Source organism: Schistocerca serialis, chromosome 10 (genome assembly GCF_023864345.2).
Source record: "Schistocerca serialis cubense isolate TAMUIC-IGC-003099 chromosome 10, iqSchSeri2.2, whole genome shotgun sequence".
NCBI lineage: Eukaryota > Metazoa > Arthropoda > Insecta > Orthoptera > Acrididae > Schistocerca > Schistocerca serialis.
Genome location: NC_064647.1, coordinates 164348392 through 164372469, shown reverse-complemented (window position 1 = coordinate 164372469; position 24078 = coordinate 164348392). Strand labels below are relative to the sequence as shown.

The 24078-nt window shown below is 40.8% G+C and overlaps 1 protein-coding gene across 1 annotated transcript in view; it reads left to right on the top strand.

The window, feature by feature from the left end:
• The first annotated feature begins 12172 nt into the window (after positions 1 to 12172).
• Positions 12173 to 24078, top strand: part of LOC126424631 (serine, glycine, tyrosine and glutamine-rich protein-like) — a 33896-nt gene continuing 21990 nt past the window's right edge. The window contains exon 1 of the mRNA XM_050087365.1: positions 12173 to 12205. Coding sequence (XP_049943322.1) covers positions 12173 to 12205 — 33 coding nt within the window. The remainder of the gene's footprint in view (positions 12206 to 24078) is intronic.

The following is a 24078-nucleotide window of genomic DNA, read 5'->3' as shown; positions in this document are numbered from 1 at the left end:
GGGCATAGTACGTAATAAACCAAATTTGGTATTTGATGTAGTAGATTTACCAGTTTCTCTGGCCCTTCAGTGTATATCTCCATCTATGAGGGCCAGTGGATTGAAAACTGAACACCCGCCACAAGATGATCATGGTATGACTCCATTCAAAACTAACCACCCCACGCGTTGGGACTTTCACCCCACTGCGAGACGAGACGATCAGTTCCTCTTTCGTAGAACGCGGTCGGCCGCTGACGGATCAACAACCGCTACCACTCTTGTAGTCGCTCGTCCAGCTGAAATCGGCGTACATTCATGTCTTTCTTCAGATCTTCAGATGAAAAAATCACACGGTGAAGGATCCTGGCGCTGCAGAGGATACTGCGGTGTTTCTCAACCAAATCACTAAAGTCTAGCTTTCGTCTGGTTCACAGCGTGGGGGCTGGCGTTATGGCGCAACAGGATGATTCCGTCCGACAGTATTCGGCAGCCCGAGGGCAAACGGCAAAGCCAACGACGGAAACATCCCACATGTCCCCCCATCAACGAAATCCAAAGATGTTCACTCAAGTTCCCATACGGTCATGATGACCTTCTCTGACCTCAGGTACCATCTGCTCGTCGAGTTCCTCGAGCGTGGAACCACAAGCAGTGCGCAATGCTTTGAAGACACTTTGCAGAAACTGCGACGCGCCATAAGGTCAAAACATCCAGGAATGTTATCGGGCGGAATCATCCAGTAGCACGGTAGTGTCCGCCCAACACTGCCAATTGGACGAAGGCTACACTTCAGCGATTTGGTTGGCAGGCACTGCAACATCAATCGTACAGCCCGGATCTTTCCTCGGTGTGATTTTCACGTCTTTAGCGACCTGAAGAAAGACACGAGTGGACGCCGGTTTCAGTGTTACGAGGAAGCGCAAGAGCGGCTGAAACAGGAACCTGTAGTTTTTTCTCCCAGTGGGATAAGTGTCTTAACGGGTGTCGTGATTACTTTTGAATGGGTTGTGGCCCCTTTGAGTCTCGTGTCCGGTATCCATTTGGCTTCTCCATATACATGTGTATTCTGCACGTTACCTTTCGGCGGGTGGCGGAGGGTACTTTGCTAACCAGTGTCGTTCCACGTGCCACGTAAGGCTACAGCGGAATATCGAACATACAGGGTGGTGCATTGATGGTGAGCGGGCCAAATATCTTACGAAATAAGCACCAAACTAAGAAACTGCTAAGAACAAACTCGTCTAGCTGGAAGGGGGAAACCAGATGGCGCAATGGTTGGCCCACTACATGGCGCTGCCGTAGGTCAAACGGATATCAACTGCATTTTTTAAAATATGAACCCCCATTTTTTATTAAATATTCGTTTAGTACGTAAAGAAATATGAATGTTTTAGTTGGACCACTTTTTTCTCTATGTCATAGATGACGCTGTAATAGTCACAAGCGTATAAGTACGTGGTATCACGTAACATTCCCCCAGTGCGGGCGGTATTTGCTTCGTGATACATTACCCGTGTTAAAATGGACCGTTTACCAGTTGCGGAAAAGGTCGATATCGTTTGATGTATGGCTATTGTGATCAAAATGCCCAACAGGCGTGTGCTATGTATGCTGCTCGGTATCCTGGGCGACATCATCCAAGCGTCCGGACCGTTAGCCGGATAGTTACGTTATTTAAGGGAACAGGAAGTGTTCAGCCACAGGTGAAACGTCAACCACGACCTGCAACAAATGATTATGCCCAAGTAGGTGTTTTAGCTGCTGTCGCGGCTAATCCACACATCAGGAGCAGACAAATTGTGCGAGAATCGGGAATCCCAAAAACATCGATTCCACCCGTACCGTATTTCTATGCCCCAGGAATTGCATGGTTACGACTTTGAACGTCGTGTACAGTTCTGCCACTGGGCACAAGACAAATTACGGGACGATGACAGGTTTTTTGCACGCGTTCTATTCAGCGACGAAGCGTCATTCACCAACAGCGGTAATGTAAACCGGCATAATATGCACTATTTGGCAACGGAAAATCCACGATGGCTACGACAAGTGGAACATCGGCGACCTTGACGGGTTAATGTATGGTGTGGCATTATGGGAGGAAGGATAATTTGTCCCTATTTTATCGATGGTAATCTAAATGGTGCAGTGTATGCTGATTTCCTGCGTGATGTTCTACCGATGTTACTTCAAGATGTTTCACTGCATGACAGAATGGCGATGTACTTCGAACATGCTGGATGTCCGGCACATAGCTCACGTGCGGTTGAAGTGTTATTGAATAGCATATTTCATGACAGGTGGATTGGTCGTCGAAGCACCATACCATGGCCCGCACGTTCACCGGATCTGACGTCCCCGGATTTCTTTCTGTGAGGAAAGCTGAAGCATATTTGCTGTCGTGATCCACCGACAACGCCTGACAACATGCGTCAGCGCATTGTCAATGCATGTGCGAACATTACGGAAGGCGAACTACTCGTTGTTGAGCGGAATGTCGTTACACGTATTGCCAAATGCATTGAGGTTGACGCACATCATTTTGAGCATTTATTGCATTAATGTGGTATTTACAGGTAATCACGCTGTAACAGCATGCGTTCTCAGAAATGGTAAGTTCACGAAGGTACATGTATCACATTTGAACAACCGAAATAAAATGTTCAAACGTACCTACGTTCTGTATGTTAATTTAAAAACCCTACCTGTTACCAACTGTTCGTCTAAAATTGTGAGCCATATATTTGTGACTATTACAGCGCCATCTACCACAAAGCGAAAAAAGTGATCCAGCTGAAACATTCATATTTCTTTACTTACTGCACGAATATGTAATAACAATGGGGATTCCTATTTTTAAAAAAAAGCAGTTGATATCCGTTTGACCTATGGCAGCGCCATCTAGCGAGCCAACCATAGCGCCATCTGGTTTCTCCCTTCAAGCTAGACAAGTTTCGTTCTTTCTAGTATTTTCGTTTGTTTGACCTGGTCACGATCAATGGACCACCCTGTATACAAAGATGGGTAGCACATGTTATCATAAGTTTCTTTGACCCACGGGAGAGTGTCAGAGAGATGTTGAAGAGACTGGACTGGCAGTGGTTTGAAGATGGATGCTATGCCGCAAAAGTCTAATTATAAGTTTCGAGAGTAAGTGTTAACAAGCGATGTGTATATTACAGCTTTCTGCGTATCGAAAAAAAGGTTTAGATAGATTACAAGGCGCACAGACTCGTTCATCACAATTTCCGTGCTTCATAAGCGAGTGGAGGTGAGGAAGCACTAATACAGCTATAAAGGGAACCACCCCCAGTACCCAGCATATAAAGGTGGATGTAGGACTATGGATGGAACCAATGCTCTCGAGGTAGCATATTTGACTAATAATGAAAACACGGTGGGTCCAAGGTTCGAAGTCGACATGTGCTTCAGTTCTGAATGAAAATCATCAGCAATGGCTGCCGAAAACTTCCGGCAGGAGAAGTCACCCTCGGTCTGCCAACGGCCTTGTTGCCCCAAGAGGTGGAAGATTCGGCTATGATCAACGCCATGGGGAAGCAGAAGCTAATGGAACCCACTCAATTAAAGACACATAAGGTGTATCCACCGGCAGATAAATGCGAAAACTATCGCACAGTCGCTTAACAGCTGATGCATCCAAGGTGATGACAAGAATGATATGCAGCAGGATAGAAAAGAAAATAGAGGATATGTTACGTGACGACCACTTTGGCTTTCGGAAAGGCAAAGGCGTCAGAGAGGCATTTCTCACGCTGTTCATAATGGAAGCAAGGCTGAAGAAAAATTAAGACACTCTCATAGTGTTCATAGACCAATCAAAAGCGTTCGATAGTGTAAAATGGTGAAATATTTTCGAAATTCTGACAAGAAAAGGTATAGGGAAATACGGGTGACACACAATATGTACAAGAACCAATAGAACTGGAAGATTAGGAAAGAAGTGCTCGGAGTAATAAGGGTGTATGACAGGAATGTAATCTTTCCCCCCTAATGTTCAGTATATACATCGAAGATTCAAGTGTGGCGTTAAATTCCGGGGTGAAATGATATAAATGATGAGATTCGCTGATGAAATTGCTATCTTCTGTGAATATGGAAATGAATTACGACATCTGTTGAACGGAATGAACAGTCTAATGGAGTATATGGACTGAAAGCAAACGGCAAAAACATAGGGGTAATGAGATATAGTAAAACTGAGAACAGCGAGAAACTTAACACCAAAATTGGTGGTCACGAAATTGAAAAAGATAATGTATCCCGCTACCTTGGAACCAAAATTACCCATTGCGGACGAAGCAAGAAGGACATAAAAAGAAGTCTAGCGAGGGCAAAGAGAGGATTCCTCGCCAAGAGAAGTCTACTAGTATCCAGGAAAGGCCATGATTTTAGGAACAAATTTCTGACAATGTACCTTTGGAACACAGCATTGTATAGCAGTGAATGGTGCACTGTAGGAAAACAGAAACTAAAGAGAATCGAAGCGTTGTGGTACTACTGAAAAATGTTGAAAATTACACTACTGGCCATTAAAATTGCTACACCAAGAAGAAATCCAGATGATAAACGGGTATTCATTGGACAAATATATTATACTAGAACTAACATGTGATTACATTTTCACGCAATTTGGGTGCACAGATCCTGAGAAATCAGTACCCAGAACAACCACCTCTGGCCGTAATAACGGCCTTGATAAGCCTGGGCATTGAGTCAAACATAGCTTGGATGGCGTGTACAGGTACAGCTGCCCATGCAGCTTCAACACCATACCACAGTTCACCAAGAGAAGTGACTGGCGTATTGTGACGAGCCAGTTGCTCGTCCGCCATTGACCAGACGTTTTCAATTGGTGAGAGATCTGGAGAATGTGCTGGCCAGGCCAGCAGTCGAACATTTTCTGTATCCAGAAAGGCCCGCACAGGACCTACAACATGCGGTCGTGCATTATCCTGCTGAAATGTAGGGTTTCGCAGGGATCGAATGAAGGGTAGAACCACGGGTCGTAACACATCTGAAATACAACGTCCACTGTTCAAAGTGCCGCCAATGTGAACAAGAGGTGACCGAGACGTGTAACCAATGGCACCCCACACCATCACGCCGGGTGATACGCCAGTTTGGAGATGACGAATACACGCTTCCAATGTGCGTTCACCACGATGTCGCCAAACATGGATGCGACCAACATGATGCTGTAAACAGAACCTGGATTCATCCGAAAAAATGACGTTGTGCCATTCGTGCACCCAGGTTCGTCGCTGAGTACACCATCACAGTCGCTCCTGTCTGTGATGCAGCGTCAAGGGTAACCGCAGCCATGGTCTCCGAGCTGATAGTCCATGCTGCTGCAAACGTCATCGAACTGTTCGTGCAGATGGTTGTTGTTTTGCAAACGTGCCCATCTGTTGACTCAGGGATCGAGACGTGGCTGCACGATCCGTTACAGCCATACGGGTAAGATGCCTGTCATCTCGACTGCTAGTGATGCGAGGCCGTTGGGATCCAGCACGGCGTTCCGTATTACCTTCCTGAACCCACCGATTCCATATTCTGATAACAGTCATTGGTTCTCGACCAGTGCGAGCAGCAATATTGCGATACGATAAACCGCAATCGCGACAGGCTACAATCCGACCTTTATCAAAGTCGGAAACGTGATAGTACGCATTTCTCGTCCTTACACGAGGCATCACCACAACGTTTCACCAGGCAACGCCGGTCAACTGCTGTTTTTGTATGAGAAATCGGTTGGAAACTTTCCTCATGTCAGCACGTTGTAGGTGTCGCCACCGGCGGCAACCTTGTGTGAATGCTCTGAAAAGTTAATCATTTGTATATCACAGCATCTTTTTCATGTCGGTTAAATTTCGCGTCTGTAGCACGTCATCTTCATGGTGTAGCAATTTTAATGGCCAGTAGTGTATGTGGACTGAGAAGATAAGGAACCGTGAATTTCACCGCAGAATCGGTGAAGAGAGGAACATATGGACATATGAAATAAACTCACACGAAGAAGGGACATTATAATAATCAACATGGTAAGACACCTGCCAGCCGGCGTGGCCGAGCGGTTCTAAGAGCTACAGTCTGGAACCATGCGACCGCTATTGTTGCAGGTTCGAATCCTGCCTCAGGCATGGATGGGTTCTTTGGTTAGTTAAGTTTAAGCAGTTCTAAGTTCTCGGGGACTGATGACCTCAGCAGTTGTCCCATAGTGCTCAGAGCCATTTGAACCATTTGAACCAGCTAAGACACCAGAAAATAACTTCCTTGTTACTAGAAGGATCAGTACAGGGTAAAAATTCTGTAGGAAGACAGAGAATGGAGTACATTCCGCAAATAACTGAGGAGGCAAAGTGCAAGTGCTAATCCGAGAGGAAGAGGTTACCGAAGGACAGAAATTCGTGGTGAGCCGAATCTAACCCATCAGCAAACTGATGACTCAAAATAAAAAAGGACGAAGCGCATCAAAAAAAAATGGGCTGTGATTTAAAAGAGAGGCCGCCAAGTGGGAGGTGACCCTGTGAAAAATACTGAATATCGAACGAAAGGGCTCTACGAATAGGGAACCTAGAAAACCTGAAAACGGACGTGCTGAGTCTCAATCTCTCGGGGTCACAGAAGTGAGATGGAAAGAAGGTAAGGATTTCCAGTTGGATGAATGTACGGACATATCAACATCAGCGGAACATGGTATAACGGGAGGAGGATGGATAGGAAGTTAGGGCAGAGAATGAGCTCCTGTGAACAGTTCGGTGATAGCGCTGTTCGCTTCTATTCTATTCTAGGAGGGTTACAGAAGACGGGTAAGTGAGCAGACGTGCCCTCAGTGCGTCTGTCTCAATGTTCAAGCATGGAAGAGAGGTATTTGAATATTTGTACTAATTCTTTTATTTTCAGCTTCGGATTGTGCACGGAAATGAATGTTCTCGTTTAATTTCGGAAATTTGACCCCCTGTGTTAATGTATCTGGTCCCCAGTTTTCCCGTTATACTCCTCACATAGTGGATGTCCCATGTAAAATATTGGGTGACTTTGGTGGTATACATTTGGCCAACGCAATTCTGTCTTGCACGTAGAAATGTGCGTGCAGATTAGTATATAATGTACCCGAGCTATAAGTTGTAAAAATTGTAATATCTGTAAACTGGAGCAATTGCTGCAATCGCTGTAAAATCGAGTGATAATGTTTAAAATAAATAGGTAATCAATTGTCATCAATCCTTAACATACCTTAAAAAAATCACATAGGAGTCCAGTTAAAGGAATTCATTTAAAAGTAAAAGATAGAATGCAGGGACCCACACATCAGCGTGTGAGCCCTCCAGCCCCTTGCCTAGTATCGTACTGAAAGGACACGCTCTCTACGTAACGCTCTCAAGCTCCCCTCCCGTTATGCGTTGCGCAATTTTCATTCAGGGCTTGACGACATCAACTTTCATCTGGCGTCCCTAGGCAAGGAGGTTAGACGGTAATCTTTCAGTTTGACAAAGAAGGAATTACAAAAATGTTCGGGGAAAGATATGAATACAGCAATATAACTCAGTTAGGAATGAAAGTAACAGGAAGAGCAAGGCAGCCAAGGTGAAATGTCTAAAGGAAGATGTCCAAAAAGTCCTTTTCTACCTCTTCGATGATTTACTATTAAATGCTTTTGCTCTCTTGTTCTTTTTATTCCTCAACAGACAATTATTTCTTACTTCATTTTTGTACTTTTAATTTTTGTTACATTTTTAATCGTATCTCATATGCATTTTAACTATTTTATTCTACGCATATTTAGTTTTATGACTGATAACGACTCGGTTTATATTTGTATATTTTGATCTGATGTTTTATAACCTGTTACATTTCGGCTGGTTTTACGTCTGATTGACGCTTCTACGGCTATCTACCGACCGATGCTGCTAATTTCTACCTAGTATTTCGCTTTATACTTGATAGTACGTATATTTCTATCGTCTGTCATCATGACACTGCTAATTTCCATATCATATATAGCTTATACCTCACATTATGTGGGGATCTTCCGCCCATGACGGTTACCTCACAACATACCTCAGCGTTTTTATGCACATCAACTGTTTTTCATGCCTGCGTGCTGGCACACAACGTAGAGGCGAGTTGCTGCCGTATAATTAACATCTCTTTCCCCCAGAGGTGCATGGTGCATATCGAAACCTTTTCGAAATCTCCGTGGAAACAAACGCGTCACATAGCTCTAACTTTGCTGTGATTATTCCCTACGAATTATCTTCAAATACCCATAGAGGGCAATCAGCGTGTTTGGACTCGGCTGCAATTGGTTATTTTCCTGCACGCACTTAAATGTATTTTGACAAGTTTGTTTATACAGCAGATATTTACACTACTGGCCATTAAAATTGCTACACCAAGAAGAAATGCAGATGATAGACGGGTATTCATTGGACAAATATATTATACTAGAACTGACATGTGATTATATTTTCACGCAATTTGGGCACATAGAAATCAGTACCCAGAACACCCACCTCTGGCCGTAATAACGGCCTTGATACGCCTGGGAATTGAGTCAAACAGAGTTTGGATGGCGTGTACACGTACAGCTGCCTATGCAGCTTCAACACGATACCACAGTTCATCAAGGGTAGTGACTGGCGTATTGTGACGTGCCAGTTGCTCGGCCACCATTGACCAGGCGTTTTCAATTGGTGGGAGATCTGGAGAATGTGCTGGCCAGGCCAGCAGTCGAACATTTTCGGTATCCAGAAAGGCCCGCACAGGACCTGCAACATGCGGTCGTGCATTATCCTACTGAAATGTAGGGTTTCGCAGGGATTGAATGAAGGGTAGAGCCACGGGTCGTAAAACATCTGAAATGTAACGTCCAGTGTTCAAAGTGCCGTCAATGCGAACAAGAGGTGACCGAGACGTGTAACCAATGGCACCCCATACCATCACGCCAGGAGATACGCCAGTATGGCGATGACGAATACACGCTTCCAATGTGCGTTCACCGTGATGTCGCCAAACACGGATGCGACCATCACGATGCTGTAAACAGAACCTGGATTCATCCGAAAATATGAGGTTTTGGCATTCGTGCACCCAGGTTCGTCGTTGAGTACACCATCGCAGGCGCTCCTGTCTGTGTTGCAGCGTCAAGGGTAACCGCAGTCATGGCCTCCGAGCTGATAGTCCATGCTGTTGCAGACGTCATCGAACTGTATGTGCAAATGGTTTTTGTCTTGCAAACGTCCCCATCTGTTGACTCAGGGATCGAGACGTAGCTGCACGATCCGTTGCAGCCACGTGGATAAGATGCCTGTCATCTCGGCTGCTAGTGATACGCGGCCGTTGGGTTCCAGCACGGCGTTCCGTATTACCCTCCAGAACCCTCCGATTCCATATTCTGCTAACAGTCATCGCATCTCGACCAACGCGATCAGCAATGTCCTGATGCGATAAACCGTAATCGCGATAGGCTACAATCCTACATCATCAAAGTCGGAAACGTGATGGTACGCATTTCTCCTCCTTACACGAGGCATCACAACAACGTTTCACCAAGCAACGTCGGTCAGCTGCTGTTTGTGTATAAGAAATCGGTTGGAAACTTTCCTCATGTCAGCACGTTGCAGGTGTCGCCACCGGCGCCAAACTTGTGTGAATGCTCTGAAAAGCTAATAATTTGCATATCACAGCATCTTCTTCCTGTCGGTTAAATTTCGCGTCTGTAGCACGTCATCTTCATGGCGTAGCAATTTTAATGGCCAGTAGTGTATGTGATGTTATGTTACTTTCTTTATTAATTTTTGTAAAATTGTATTATGTGTACATAATATCATAGCGCTTCTTACGTATTGTATGCCTGATTCCCTGTTTTTGTCGTAATTCTGTAAGCTGTGAGCAAAGCTCCCAGTAGTTAGCCCGTAGCCCCTCTACTATAGTCAGTAGCTGACGTACGTTCCTGCGCCGTTCACTGCCACAACCTACCATCATGGGTACAACTTATTTTAATTTTGGTCATAACAGCTATTGTTAGAGTTCCTTCTAAATTTACAGGGTGGCAGCTTGTAAGGTTCTTGTGGGGTAGGTTGTGCTGAGAGATAATTCTGAAGAAAAAGTTTTGATTTTTGTGCCGTTTCAGAGATTTAATTAGCATTGAAGTTAGCCAATCAGGTAGTTGCGCGCCTAGATTCAAGAGGCCCGTCAGAGATGGTGTCGCCAAAAGTGGTCTTCGTTTGGTTCCGTGAAACTAAAGAAGAGAGCTATCCAAAAATAGGACATGGGTCGCTAGTAAGTGTCGAACCCAAGAAGACTGAGTAGTCTCTTGCGCTATCATCTACACTATAACAACTGTCACTAATGAAATAGCTTAGTGAAAAAAGGCTAACATTTCATTTACCAAATTTTTGAGAAAATGAAAAATCTCTTTGCTGCCCAAACGACATGTCATATTGAAAAATTCGCTGTTAAGCAAGTGTACTGCTAGTAAAAGTGGTTCTGTCTTTCATAATATTACTGTCATTAGTTAATGACAAACTAATGATTAAATGTGCTGGAGTATCATCCTTTTTCCATTCACTGTTTAAACATCTCGAGAAATAGTGATAAGAAAGGCTACTGGGCAGAAAAGAGTCCAAACCAAAATATTGAAGACAATAGCTATTATTTACAGCCGTTAATGAACAGTTTATTTACTGAAATGGAAACAAGTAAACCTATTGGAGATGACAAAATCATTTCGAGATACTTCACCCGTAAGTATCGCTGTTCACCGAACAGGAGAGAGATCCAAAAATTGAACATGGGTCGGTAGTAAGAATTGAATCCAAGCTAAAGGCTGAGTAGTCTCGTGCGATATCACCTACATTGTAAGAAGAATTGATACTTATACAATAGAAGTAGGCCATTGAAAAATCTCATCATAAGATGACCTGTGGGTTTCTAGCACGTAGTGTATCCCTTTTTTAGAAGTCCTGCAGCTTGTTAGAATTGATAGGGAATTTTCCAACATACGCTTCGTCTTTCGTGAGCATCACATCCTCTGCCTTCTTCAGCTTGAATGACCTCCCAACTAAGCTACCGATGGAGCCAAAAGCCTCCACATATCCTTTCAATTTATTACAGTACTCCACATGTCTGTATAGGCTACTATTGAACGAATAAGCATTTCTCCCAACGTCGTTGGATGTCTTCTTGTAGTAGCGAGGCCTCAAATCCTTGGAAGTTCAGCACTTGATTGGCTTGGATACTCTTAGCTACAAAAGGGAGTTTGCGTTTCCTTACAGTGCGAATGATTTCCCACACTCTTCAGGCAAAGAAATGCGACTGAATCTTCGAACGACTCTCTTGGCGACTGAGAAGTTTCTGTCACAGGCTAAGAAACTATGTCCTCGAATCGGAAGGTACCGAGAATCTGCCGTTCATGATAAATGTCAAAAATTGCATCGGTACCGTGTGGTTGCAATTCTGTCCAGCAAATGCACCGCTGAATGTATGCAGTCTGGTGGGCCGCTTGAATTTGCGAGTGCTAATTAACTCGGAACCGGCGCATCGTGTCGAATTCATTTCTGAACAATTATTTCTAAGCACGACTTGCCCTGCAACACTCTTACATGTTTCTCAGACTGGTTCTGACCAGCCTCTATATTGTAATTACATTTAAGTGCATATTGTCCAAAGATGGTTGCTGTTTGACCGAAACCGATAGAAATTTTTAATAAAAGTACTATTGCGGTCAAGACTGTTTTAATTTTAAATATTCCATTGATCTCGCTGTTTTATTCTCCATAAAAATGGTTTCAAAAATTGCGCTCGAGAAAGTATCCCGCAATTGAAGCAGCCAAAGAGGCACGATTGTAATGCAGGGTAGTAGACCCACTAGGGGCTCGACTCGTCAACCGCAAAACGCGGCAGCAATTACGTTCCCACTGACCACAACAATGTAACGCTAGGAAAAGCACTGACAACTATCTACTACAAGGTAACCCCAGTAACGGTACCTGTTTCGATGATTTTTGCAGCTGGACCGAAGACTTTTTCCGGTATTGCATTCCAACCTTCCTTTGCGGCTATCGCTCCTGTGTGACTTGGAAATGACAACAAAAACTGTTTCTATGCAGGCTACCTCAAGGACGTACCGCGTCCTGGAGCATATAAATGTGTCCGCTGGTCAATCATGGGCAACAATCTGACGAACATGAAGCTGCTGGTAAGTCATACCGTCTGTGTTTTCGTTATTTTCACCTGTCTCTTGCTTAAAATTTTCGCAACGAAGCGAGCTAGTTCGCTACATAGGGATAGCTTGGATAGGAAGCAAAAGTTATCATCTAAATCTACATCTACATCGATAATCCGCAAGCCACCTGGCGGTGTGTGTGGCGGAGGGTACTTTGAGCACCTCTATCGGTTCTCCCTTCTATTCCAGTGTCGTATTGTTAGTGGAAAGAAATTAGCCGAGCGGTCTGATGCGCTGCAGTCATGGACTGTGCGGCTGGTCCCGGCGGAGGTTCGAGTCCTCCCTCGGGCATGGGTGTGTGTGTGTTTGTCCTTAGGATAATTTAGGTTAAGTAGTGTGTACGTTTATGGCTGATGACCTTAGCAGTTAAGTCCCATAAGATTTCACACTTTTTTTTTTCGTGGAAAGGAAGATTGTCGGTATGCCTCTGTATGGGCTCTAATTTCTCTGATTTTATCCTCATGGTCTCTTCGCGAGATATACGTAGGAGGGAGCAATATACTGCTTGACTCTTCGGTGAAGGTTGTAACCTCCCCACCGAAATTTTAAAATGGACAGAAATAATAAATGAATTGGAGCCAAACGTAACCTCCCTAGCAATTGAATTTAATAATAATAAAAGTGAGAATCGCAATCTGACTGAAAGTATAAGCTGTCACGAAAATGATGAAAAACAATTCAGTGCTAATGAAACTTCACTGACAATGAAAATTCAATTAAACCGAAATATCGGTCTTTGGCCCTGTGCAAAAAATCAGAATTAAATTCTTACCTCATTGAAACTGCTTGTCAAATTTCTGCTCTTATTGTTGCGCACGGCTTGGAGGAGCTGCATTGCAAATAATATATATATATATATTTTTTTTAAATTTACTGAAACTTTTCTTTAAGGGAAATGAAGGAAATCGTAATTAAATGATTTTTTTTTTTTTTTGTAAAAATTGCTTTGAAATCAAAATTATTATTGGAGCACTTGTTGGAAATTAATTACAATAATTAAACTTTACATTATCTGATGATTACCTTAATTAACAATATACCTCATTCAGCTTCTTGACCAGAATGCCATGTCGACGCTCGCCGACTCCTCACTCACACACCTCCACTCGACTGCTATTACCGACATACTGCACGCAACAGAACTGAGCTACTACTACCGACAGAGTGCACTGGCCTACTGCTACTCGCGTACTGCTCTGCATGACGACTACTAGCGTACTACTACCGACGACTACTAGCGAACTGCTCGCAACACTCGCGCGGTCAAGCGCATACTAACCACGATAATAGGCTCTCTGGTCAAAGATTTTAACGTGCCTCACCATCGCTGCTATGTTACATACGTGTTTCATAACCCTCCACTGGGGGGGCAAAAATTTGGCAGCGATGGTGAGTCATTTGGACTTGCCATCGCAAGAAATTTTTACAATTTACAAAATACTCAAATGTAGTACATAAATTAAATGTGGTGCACACGCACCAAGTACAAAATATATCAGGCAAAGACAAAATGTGAGTACAAAACATAGTAGCAAACAGAAAAATGTATATAGAAATTATTTGACAGATAACAAAGTGCACACGCACTGAAAAAATTCTTTAGCTTTTTCAGAACAAATAAACAGAATGGCAAAAAATCATGTTGACAAGTGATATGAGTGCACATGCACTGCAGTTGAGAACATATCAGAAATGATGAAATGTATATACAAAGAGTAACAAATGACACAAGTGCATACACACTGAAGTATTGAACATACAGAATGAGTACAAATCATATTGAAAAATGAGAAAAATGCACAGGCACTGAAGTTCAGTAGAAAACATATTAACACCTAACATAAGTGCACATGCACTGTAGTTCAGAACATATCATTAAAATAAAAATGTATATACAATATAAAAGACAAGAGTGCACATATACTGTACTTCAGAACAAATCGAAAAATGTCTTTAGCATTTTCACAATAAATAAACATAATGGCAAAAAAAATCATATCGACAAGTGACATAAGTGTACTCGCACTGGAGTTCAGCAAATCTAAAATGTATAACCCATGAACATAAATGATGTTAGCAAAAAATGATTTTCACTATGTGACAAGAATTAGGATAGGAAAGGGAAGGATTGCATCATGGTTGTAGCACTTTAGATTGCACACAGCTGTTCTGAAAGTCCATATCTTTCCACAGAAGTACAACACCAAGTGACTCAATTTGAAGTTCTTTTCCCATCAGAATTTATCAGTGTAGCCAAGACACTGAACTGTCGTAGTAATGTTCCATGTTTTCATTTTGGCAGTACACTAGGTACACCAAACAGTGGGACCATAATAACGTCTTCATCGCTCACGGTGGTGGACAGCATGTCGTGTCAACACCACGCTCTTACAAGGCACACCAACGTAGAATTAGTGCAAAAACCAAAGATAGTGCTCCATGATCACTAGGATAGACAGGACAAATGGACATTGCAGTAATTCAGGGTTGTTAGCTCATAAGGTGAAGGACATTAAGTCACATAATATTGTCAATTACAGTAGTAGTTTGCGGCATTCATAGCCTAGTTATTGAACATTTCTGTACCATGTATGTAGTATTACAGAAAAATGTTCATTAATTGTTTTACATAGAATCAGTAACCTTCTTTTCCTAGTTACAAAGCATTATTAAATAATCGCATTCTTTTCCAGTTACAAAGTAAAGCATAGTTAATTAATTATGTGTCATTCCAATATAGTAATAATCATTAGCCTTCTCCTAATTACAAAGCATTATTAAACAATCACATTCCTTTCCAGTTACAAAGTATGGCATTGAAAACAGGAGCTAATTAATGGCATAATTAATAATGTAATTCATTAAGTGACACTAATTATTGGCACTCAGTGGCCATCAAGTATCGAATAGTATAAAACATTGTTCCTCATTCAGTATTGTTCAGTTCATTAAGAAGTCATTATTAAAAATCAGCTAATTACAATCATAGCATTAATAATCATGGGCATTATAAGTAGTCTCATTACAATAAACAGTGGAAGTTATTAGCCAGTTACAAATCATTATTTTATATATATATATATTTTTTAGTTTCATTAAGAAGTCATTACTCAAGTGACATACTATTCAGAGCTAATCAGTATTATTCAGAATTATCATAAACTAGTGGCATTATGTGGGAATGGTAACACCTTTTTTTTTTTTTTTTTTTTTTGTTAGCAATGCATTGCGTTGGGATCGATAATTAATTACTGAGGCATAACACTATTTGCTTTTGACCTATTGCTGCAAATGAGGATAGGTAACGTCATTCGTCATGAGTCAGCTGTAGCAAGGTTATGTAACAAGGCAGTACATGTGATCACATTTATAAATGATAAATACAAATGGGTAAAAATATAAAAATGCAAGTACTAGAACAGGTATAATAAGTAACAGGTTTAGTAAGTATCATGAAAAGCTTCTCCTGAAAAAAATACAAAATGGATTATTGACCTGAAAGAAGAAACGCACACTATGCTGAAAAGTAGTGAACTTCGAATTAACAGGTTATACATCTCATCATAACACCATTATCATCATCACCTGTAAAGAAAAACTTCATTATTCATATCAGCATATTCTTCATCATTATTCATCAGCATTCATTATCATCTGCAAAAAATCACTTCATTACTCATTACACAACTATTCCTTATCTCTAGCATATTTCATCACTAAAACTAAGATGTGTAGTTCTGTCTGACAGCCTGCATCAATCACCTTGTATTCTGAAAGAAAAATTAGTTAAGACTGCTATTCTACGATGAGTATAGTATATTCTTGTTAATGCTTGTTAATCCTGATCCATTTACTCTTCCTCATAAAGTTATTGCATCTTCTTTCGTTTATTCCGTAGGTGAAATTCCCATTTCTGTTGAATTTATTTCTTACACGCATCAGTTCTTTCTGAAATTGATGAACAGAGATTAATGCCTTGCATTTAAATCATATACCCACTAAATAATGACTGGTTTATAGTGACATAATTAACCATACAGCATAACATGACAGAAAACGTAATATGTCAAAGACATTGACAGTTCAAAGCCAAAATGTACAGAGAATATCACAATGCAGCAGCAAAAGAGAAAAATGTAAAACAGTCACGATGTTGAGATATCATAGGGCAACAAATGTCAAAGTCAACTGGTGTGTGTTATATCTTAACTATTTCACAGTGCATATAAACAAAACTGGAATACAATCAAAGACAAAATGTGACGTTCGTTGTGTTCAGCTTGTATGTAGTGTAGTTAATAGAGGCGAGAATTAAAGACTTTAATGGAGAGAGAATTTGATAAAATTACTACGTCATTACATAGAATTGCATAATTATTCATAAAATACGTAAGTTCATCTGGAAAAATATGCACGGTCTGATGTGTAGCGACAAGAAAAGCAACCTGCTAACCTTACTTTGTCGGGCACTTGCCAAGAAAAAATACGATAATCATCAGTAATTAGTCAGGTGAATATAATTGCATTAGTAAATGGCATCATAGTGTGTTGAATCATACAGTGTCTTCATTCAATAAAGGGTTTAATATTTGACCAATGGTGGTTGCCTTTCGATTTTCTGGTTCTCAAAGTTTCGACGTGTACAACATTGGGGTGAGGGATGCTGCGAATCCGATATGGTCCTGCGTATAGAAGTTCAAATTTACTGCACTTACCTTTTAATTTGCTGGATAAATAGTGTGTACGCACTAATATCTTCTGTCCAACGTGAAAGTCGCGGCGTGTACAAACCTGTTTTTGCTGTCTTCTCCGGCGCTCTGCGGCACGTTTGATGTTGTTCAGCGCAATGTCAATTATTTCGTGGTGTCTTAGTCGACGACATTTAGGGAAGTTTACTAATTCTTTAATTTTGTTTGGTGGTTCAACATTTTTCAGTATAACAGACGGAGTTAGCATAGTGGATTCATTTGGAATGGAATTAATTACATCTTGGAATGAGAGTATGTGTGTATCCCAATCAATATGTCTTTTGTGGCAGTATATGCGGCACAGCTTACCAATTTCTTTCATTAACCGTTCACAAGGGTTCGAAGAAGCATGGTACTTGGATATATAAATCGGAGAAATGTTTCTAGCTCGTAACATACGTGTCCATATAGCTTGCTGTAAAAGAATTTTGGGTAGTTGCGTGCGTTCGTCGTCTGTATTTGCACTGCTTTGTTTAACCTTATCGGAAATCATCTGTATTACGTCGTAGTCAGCTTCGTCTGGAGTATTATAGTTGTGTACGTACGTATCCGTGAACAATGTGGGATTACAGTCTATGTTACGTGTTGCGGAAATGACCTCTGTGCGGTTAATTGTTTGTTCTTCCGCAGATAAAGAGTGCTGAAATTCTAAAGCCAATTGTACATTTTCATCCTTTAACATTAAATAAGAATTTTGAAAATCGATAACTGCGTCGTGTTGTACCAGAAAATTCGTACCCAAAATTACGTCTGTTGTCAATAAAGGAACAATCCAAAAATTTGAGTGAAATGTGTGACCTGCAATACTAAATGATACATGCGTCTGCAAATTAACGTCTACCCCTTTACTCGGCACTGCTCCTTTTACTTTCATTCTGCCTAATGGTAATGTAGGATACGTATTATCTTTGTTACACTCGTTAAAAGTTTCTTCATTTATTACTGATATAGATGATCCGCACTGCTGAGAATTTCGATGAACCAATTTTAATTTCGATGACAGGATGTGAAATAGTTTTCTGAACAAATGGTCTTTCCTGTAAAAGAGTGTCTCGTATGTCATCAAAAATAATTACATTTTCATGAACAACATTCTGCGTGTCTAAAGTAGTGCTTACGTTACTGGAATATGCAATCTGTACTGTGTCTGGTCATATTCTTGTCGTACGTGCTATTATTTACGGGAGGATGCTGTGGCATTTCGACTATTTGAACTGTTCTGTTTAACCCTTCCTGACGTATTACGCTATGGATGACACCTATTGTCTGTTTCATTCATGATAATGTGTTGTTGCTGATGTTCTTGCTGCTGAAAAGATCGACTGTTATTAAATGTACGCTGAAAATTGTGCTCATTATTTTTTCTTTTTTTTTTACGTCTGTCATGATAGTAATTTCTATACGGCGCATTGCGATACGAGTTGAAATAGTGTGTTATCTGTACGTAGTTATTTCTTTGCTGCCATGCGTTACTATTTGTTGGAGCTGGGACTATACGTGCACGCGGCGAAACATTAAAGCCTGGTTGACCTTGTAGACTGCATTGTTGGTTAGGTATGCTAAGCGGTTGACTTTCATGCTATTGTGGTAAAAAAAACGTCTATTGTTACAAAATGTGGTTGCGACTGCCGAAAATTTTGTACATACAGATGATTACGATTTTATCTGTTATTAAAGTTACGGCGGTAGTTGTCATTACGGGAGTGCCTACTGAAAATTGTCACATTCGGTAAAAATTTGTCTGATCGGGTTTTCATTACTCGTTTCTTAATACTAGGTAGAGCAATAGTTAAAGAGCAGTTTCGATAGATATAAAGGATAGTAGAAGAGAAGGCAGCAGTGCAGAAAACAAAAGATGAACCAGCACTACTACAGCTCGGGGCCCTATGCTCGCTACGGCACATATTCATTAAAGCGTAATGAATCCCCTGAGGTCATTTACGCACTGCAAATAAATTTCAGCTTTTGTGTTATAGGCAATGGCGGTACAAATTCAGAAATAAATTGCTGTCTGTATGCTAATTCTAGTTTCTTCATTATAGGCAATGCTGTTGTAAATACAAAAATAAATTGTCGCATCTGGTTCAAAGCTAGCTTCTGCATTACAGGTAATAGCGGTGAAAGCATAAAAACAAATTGTCGTATACAGCGCAAATCGTGTATCTGTGTTCTGCCATTATTAAATTCCTTACATTTTCTTACAAATGCAAATTGCTTATAATCAACGTTCTCGTCACTGAATTTGATACTACGTTCAGGTTTGTGTGTGAATCTGTTCGTCTGTGTCATTTCAGATTTCAAGTTGCGTAGCTTTTCAGATTTTAAGTCGCGTAGTTGCTGTAAATTGCTCAAATTATATGCACTGCGTAAGTCTGACAAATGTTCGTAAAGTGGCGTCTGCTGTGATGTATTATTAACTGAAATATTTTTTATCTCTGTTACCTCTTGTTGTAAACTCGACAATTTTCTATGCAACATGTTATTAGACGAATCGATCTCATTAATTGTCTGCTGTAAATTTTGAAATTCAGGTGTTTGGTTAAATGAAATCGGTGCAGTATCGTCTGATTTATTATCATTATTACTTTCAATAGCATCAATACGACTGGCTAATTCATCATATTTTTCAGTCAGTATTTTTGCCTGATCATCGGTTTTAGAATCAGACGCATTAATCTGTTTTTGCAACTTACGTGTAGTTTCGCTCAGTTTTTTAACATCAGCTTTGATGACATCGCAATCCTGTATTAGTTCTAATTGTTCGAATCTGTCTGTCACTGTTTGAATATTTACTGTGTGTGTATCTGTTTTTGATTTAAGATCAGAAATTTCATCCCGTAATTCCGCGTTCAACTGTTCGATGGTGTTAATTTTGTCGGACACTGTAGTAATATTATTGTCTACATACGTTTTTGCCTTCGCAAACATTTTACGTTTGTCTTCCTGTCTCTGTGCTGTGATTTTTTCCATTACCTGTCGTTTTACTTTGTTTTGATCCTGAATAAATTTACGGAAACGCGTATCACTGTTTTGTATGTGAAGATTAAAGCGTTCGTCAATCTGAGTGTTCTGTTGGTCGAATTTCGCGTCGATCTTTTCATCCATTGTGCGCGAAAGTTCTGCTGTCATTGCTTTAAACTCGTCGCGTAATTGTGTAGCTTTTTTAGAGCATTGTTTAGCGACTCTGCTAATTTCGTCTCTGAGTGTTTCTGTTGCGGCTGTTTGCATTTCCCTTAATTCCTGAGCAACAGACCTAATTTCTTCGCTACTTTTTTTGAACAAGCCTCAATTTCCACGCGCAACTGTTCCTTAGTGTCATGACACTGCGCCGCAACGGCTCTAATTTGTTCACTAAGCTGTCTGGAATTGTCGTCTACTTTTTCATTAAACCGTTTGTTCTGCTCACTAAGTTGTCTAAAATCTTCACTCTGTTGTCTCGCCTGTTCACTAAGTTGTTGTTTGAGTTTTCCGTTATCTTGTTTGTTATCTTCCCTAAGTTGTCTGAAATCTTCACTCTGTTGTCTGAAATTTTTGTCTGTTTTCTCACTCTGTTGTTTGTTTGATTCAAGAATTTGTAGCAACAATTCCTTAAGTGGATCCGACACAAAATTAGCATTTCTATTCTCCGTGCTATTTAATGGTGGCTCTGAAATTGTCTTGTTTTGCGTGACCATTTGGTCATTCTGTAATTTACAGAAAGGTTTATCAGTCGGATGTACACTGTCAGACACTATTTCGGAATTAAATAGATCCGTCGTACTTCCAGTACACTGTTCATTTTCACTAGAAAAATTTGTCTGTACATTACTTGGATTTTCTAAATCGGGTGTGTTAAGCTCGGCAGCGCTCATTACTATAGACCGCTCCGCGTCATCAATTGTCGTCAAATTAACAGACGAGACAATTAAGTTCGTTTGTTCATCATTAAGGTAAAAGTCATCATTAGTGGTTGGAATGCACTGATTGTTAGTGGACGCAGGATTGTCATCATTACACTGCGTGTCACAATTACTATCGGTCACGCTGTTTAAGTCGGTAATTTCATTCAAAATACCTCGCGATACACTATTCATAGTCTTTCGCGGCATTTTCACAATAGTCACAATTATTCACAAAAGAAATAAGCACAAATACAAAAAGGCAACAAACAAATACAACAGAGCAACGAATTGCTGTTGACCTGTAGAAAGAAAGTCACAAGATTAATAAAAGCGTTGCACCAAATCCTAATTATATCTAAGCAAATAAGAGCAGATATCTGACTGTTTTTCAAAAGATTCTCAACGAAATTCGATCCTGGACTGGGTGTCGCCAAGTGTAACCTCCCCACAAAAATTTAAAATGGACAGAAATAATAAATGAATCGGAGCCAAACGTAACCTCCCTAGCAATTGAATTTAATGACAATAAAAGTGAGAATCGCAATGTGACTGAAAGTATAAGCTGTCACGAAAATGATGAAAAACAATTCAGTGCTAATGAAACTTCACTGACAATGAAAATTCAATTAAACCGAAATATCGGTCTTTGGCCCTGTGCAAAAAAATCAGAATTAAATTCTTACCTCATTGAAACTGCTTGTCAAATTTCTGCTCTTATTGTTGCGCACGGCTTGGAGGAACTGCATTGCAAATAATATATATATATATTTTTTTAATTTAACTGAAACTTTTCTTTAAGGGAAATGAAGGAAATCGTAATTAAATGATTTTTTTTTGTAAAAATTGCTTTGAAATCAATATTATTATTGGGGCACTTGTTGGAAATTAATTACAATAAATAAACTTTACATTATCTGATGATTACCTTAATTAACAATATACCTCATTCAGCATCTTGACCAGAATGCCATGACGACGCTCGCCGACTCCTCACTCACACACCTCCACTCGACTGCTATTACCGACATACTGCACGCAACAGAACTGAGCTACTACTACCGACAGAGTGCACTGGCCTACTGCTACTCGCGTACTGCTCTGCATGACGACTACTAGCGTACTACTACCGACGACTACTAGCGAACTGCTCGCACCACTCGCGCGGTCAAGCGCATACTAACCACGATAATAGGCTCTCTGGTCAAAGATTTTAACGTGCCTCACCATCGCTGCTATGTTACATACGTGTTTCAAGGTATGTTCTCGAAACTTTAACAAAAGCCCGTACCGAGCAACTGAGCGTCTCTCCTACAGAGTCTTCCACTGGAGTTTATCTATCATCTCCGTAACGCCTTCGCGATTTCTAAATTACCCTGTAACGAAGCGCGCTGCCCTCCGTTGGATCTTCTCTATCTTTTCTATCAACCCTATCTGGTACGGATCCCACACTGGGGAGCAATATTCAAGCAGTGGCGAACAAGTGTACTGTAACCTACTTGCTTTGTTTTCGGATTGAATTTCCTTAGGATTCTTCCAATGAATCTCAGCCTGGCATCCGCTTTACCGACGATCAACTTTATATGTTCATTCCAGTTTAAATCACTCCTAATGCCTAATTCCAGAAAATTTATGGAATTAACTGCTTCCAGTTGCTGCCCTGTTATACTGTAGCTAAATGATAAAGGATCTTTCTTTCCATGTATTCGCAGCACATTACACATGTCTACATTGAGATTCAATTGCCATTCCCTGGACCATGCGTCAATTCGTTGCAGATCCTCCTGCATTTCAGGCAACAGCGGTGAGTGGCTGCGTTTGTTTCTCTCTGGCACTGATTTTTCGGCTTGTCCTCTTCAAATGAACTACAGAGTCACCGAAAACGTGTTATTTTCAAAACGCGAACGTTGCAAATACACTGGTGTCCAAAATTAAAGCAACAAACGGAAATTTTGCATGGTTGCGTTCATTTTGCCACAGAACAGTATACACAGGTTGTAAGGTGTCAGGCAAATCCAACATCTTCCATGAAAACGCTGACATGATAGCAAATCCGGCAGTATGTCACATAGCTCCGAATAAATCCTGACATTAAATTAAGCAAAGAAATACGATCAACGAGTGAGCAAATGGAATACGACAGACTAACATAAGAACGCCTAAATGCATGTCATACCTTCCCACCGTGAAACAGACTCAGTTCCGAGGGGAGAAACGAGAACAGAAGCAGAGAGCAGAGTCGTGTAAGCTAGAAGACCCTACGATAAGTGACGGACACCCACATCGCTGGCCGATTGCCAAGAGCAGCCCCCGGCCCATGTTAAAAGATAGAGCCCTCCAGAAGAACAGTGTAGATCTTACTATAACACTAAAAGGGCCACACCAGCTGCAAGTTTTTGCGTGAGACTATACGTGTCTCTGTTACGTAGCAAACATTAAAAACATTGACCCACCGTGAAAAGTATAACGTTCCTCATTGTATAGACAGAATTTTTGTAGGCGGAGCTTAAGGTTAACATTGAGACGCTAATTGGTCAGTTGAAAACATAGCCAGATACCTTTTTCTTAAACCAACTTCGGTAAATTGTAGTAAGGAGAAGTTAGAGAGTTGCTTCCGAGACGGCAAGGTGTGTCTAGCTACGCCGCCCGCCGCCCCCTGACGCTGACTAACCACCGACAAGGTAATGAACGCACGCGATGTCGCATAAGAGCGCGTAAGGCTTCACTCAGAACTGCAGAAGTCTCATCTGTTACACCCCCTTTTTACGCAATACTAGTATCGATCGTCAATTAAATTAAATGGTATTCACATTTGCTACTAGAAGTTAAAATCTGCAATGCGATTATTTTTCTGTTATATAATTATTGAAAAGCCACATCAGCCACTGTAATTTATGACAAGTTAAATAAGTAATTAAAGATAATTGAGGGTTACTGTAGACCATTTTAGATAGTTTTCTCTTTTATGAAACTTAATTTAAACCTAGATTATTGATGTGATATGGCGTAGGTCATCCTTCGATCCATTGTAGAACTTGGAAACCCATTCAGGGAATATTTATTCACATTTTTCTTGAACATAGTTGGTTTTTATCATCCTGTTTTAAATTATTTCATTTCATCAATAGTGAAATTTATAAACAATGTTTGTGAGTAGAATAAAAATCCCAGTGGCAAACTTAACTGTTTTTTCGACGTTATTTTACCAGCTAACTAAAAA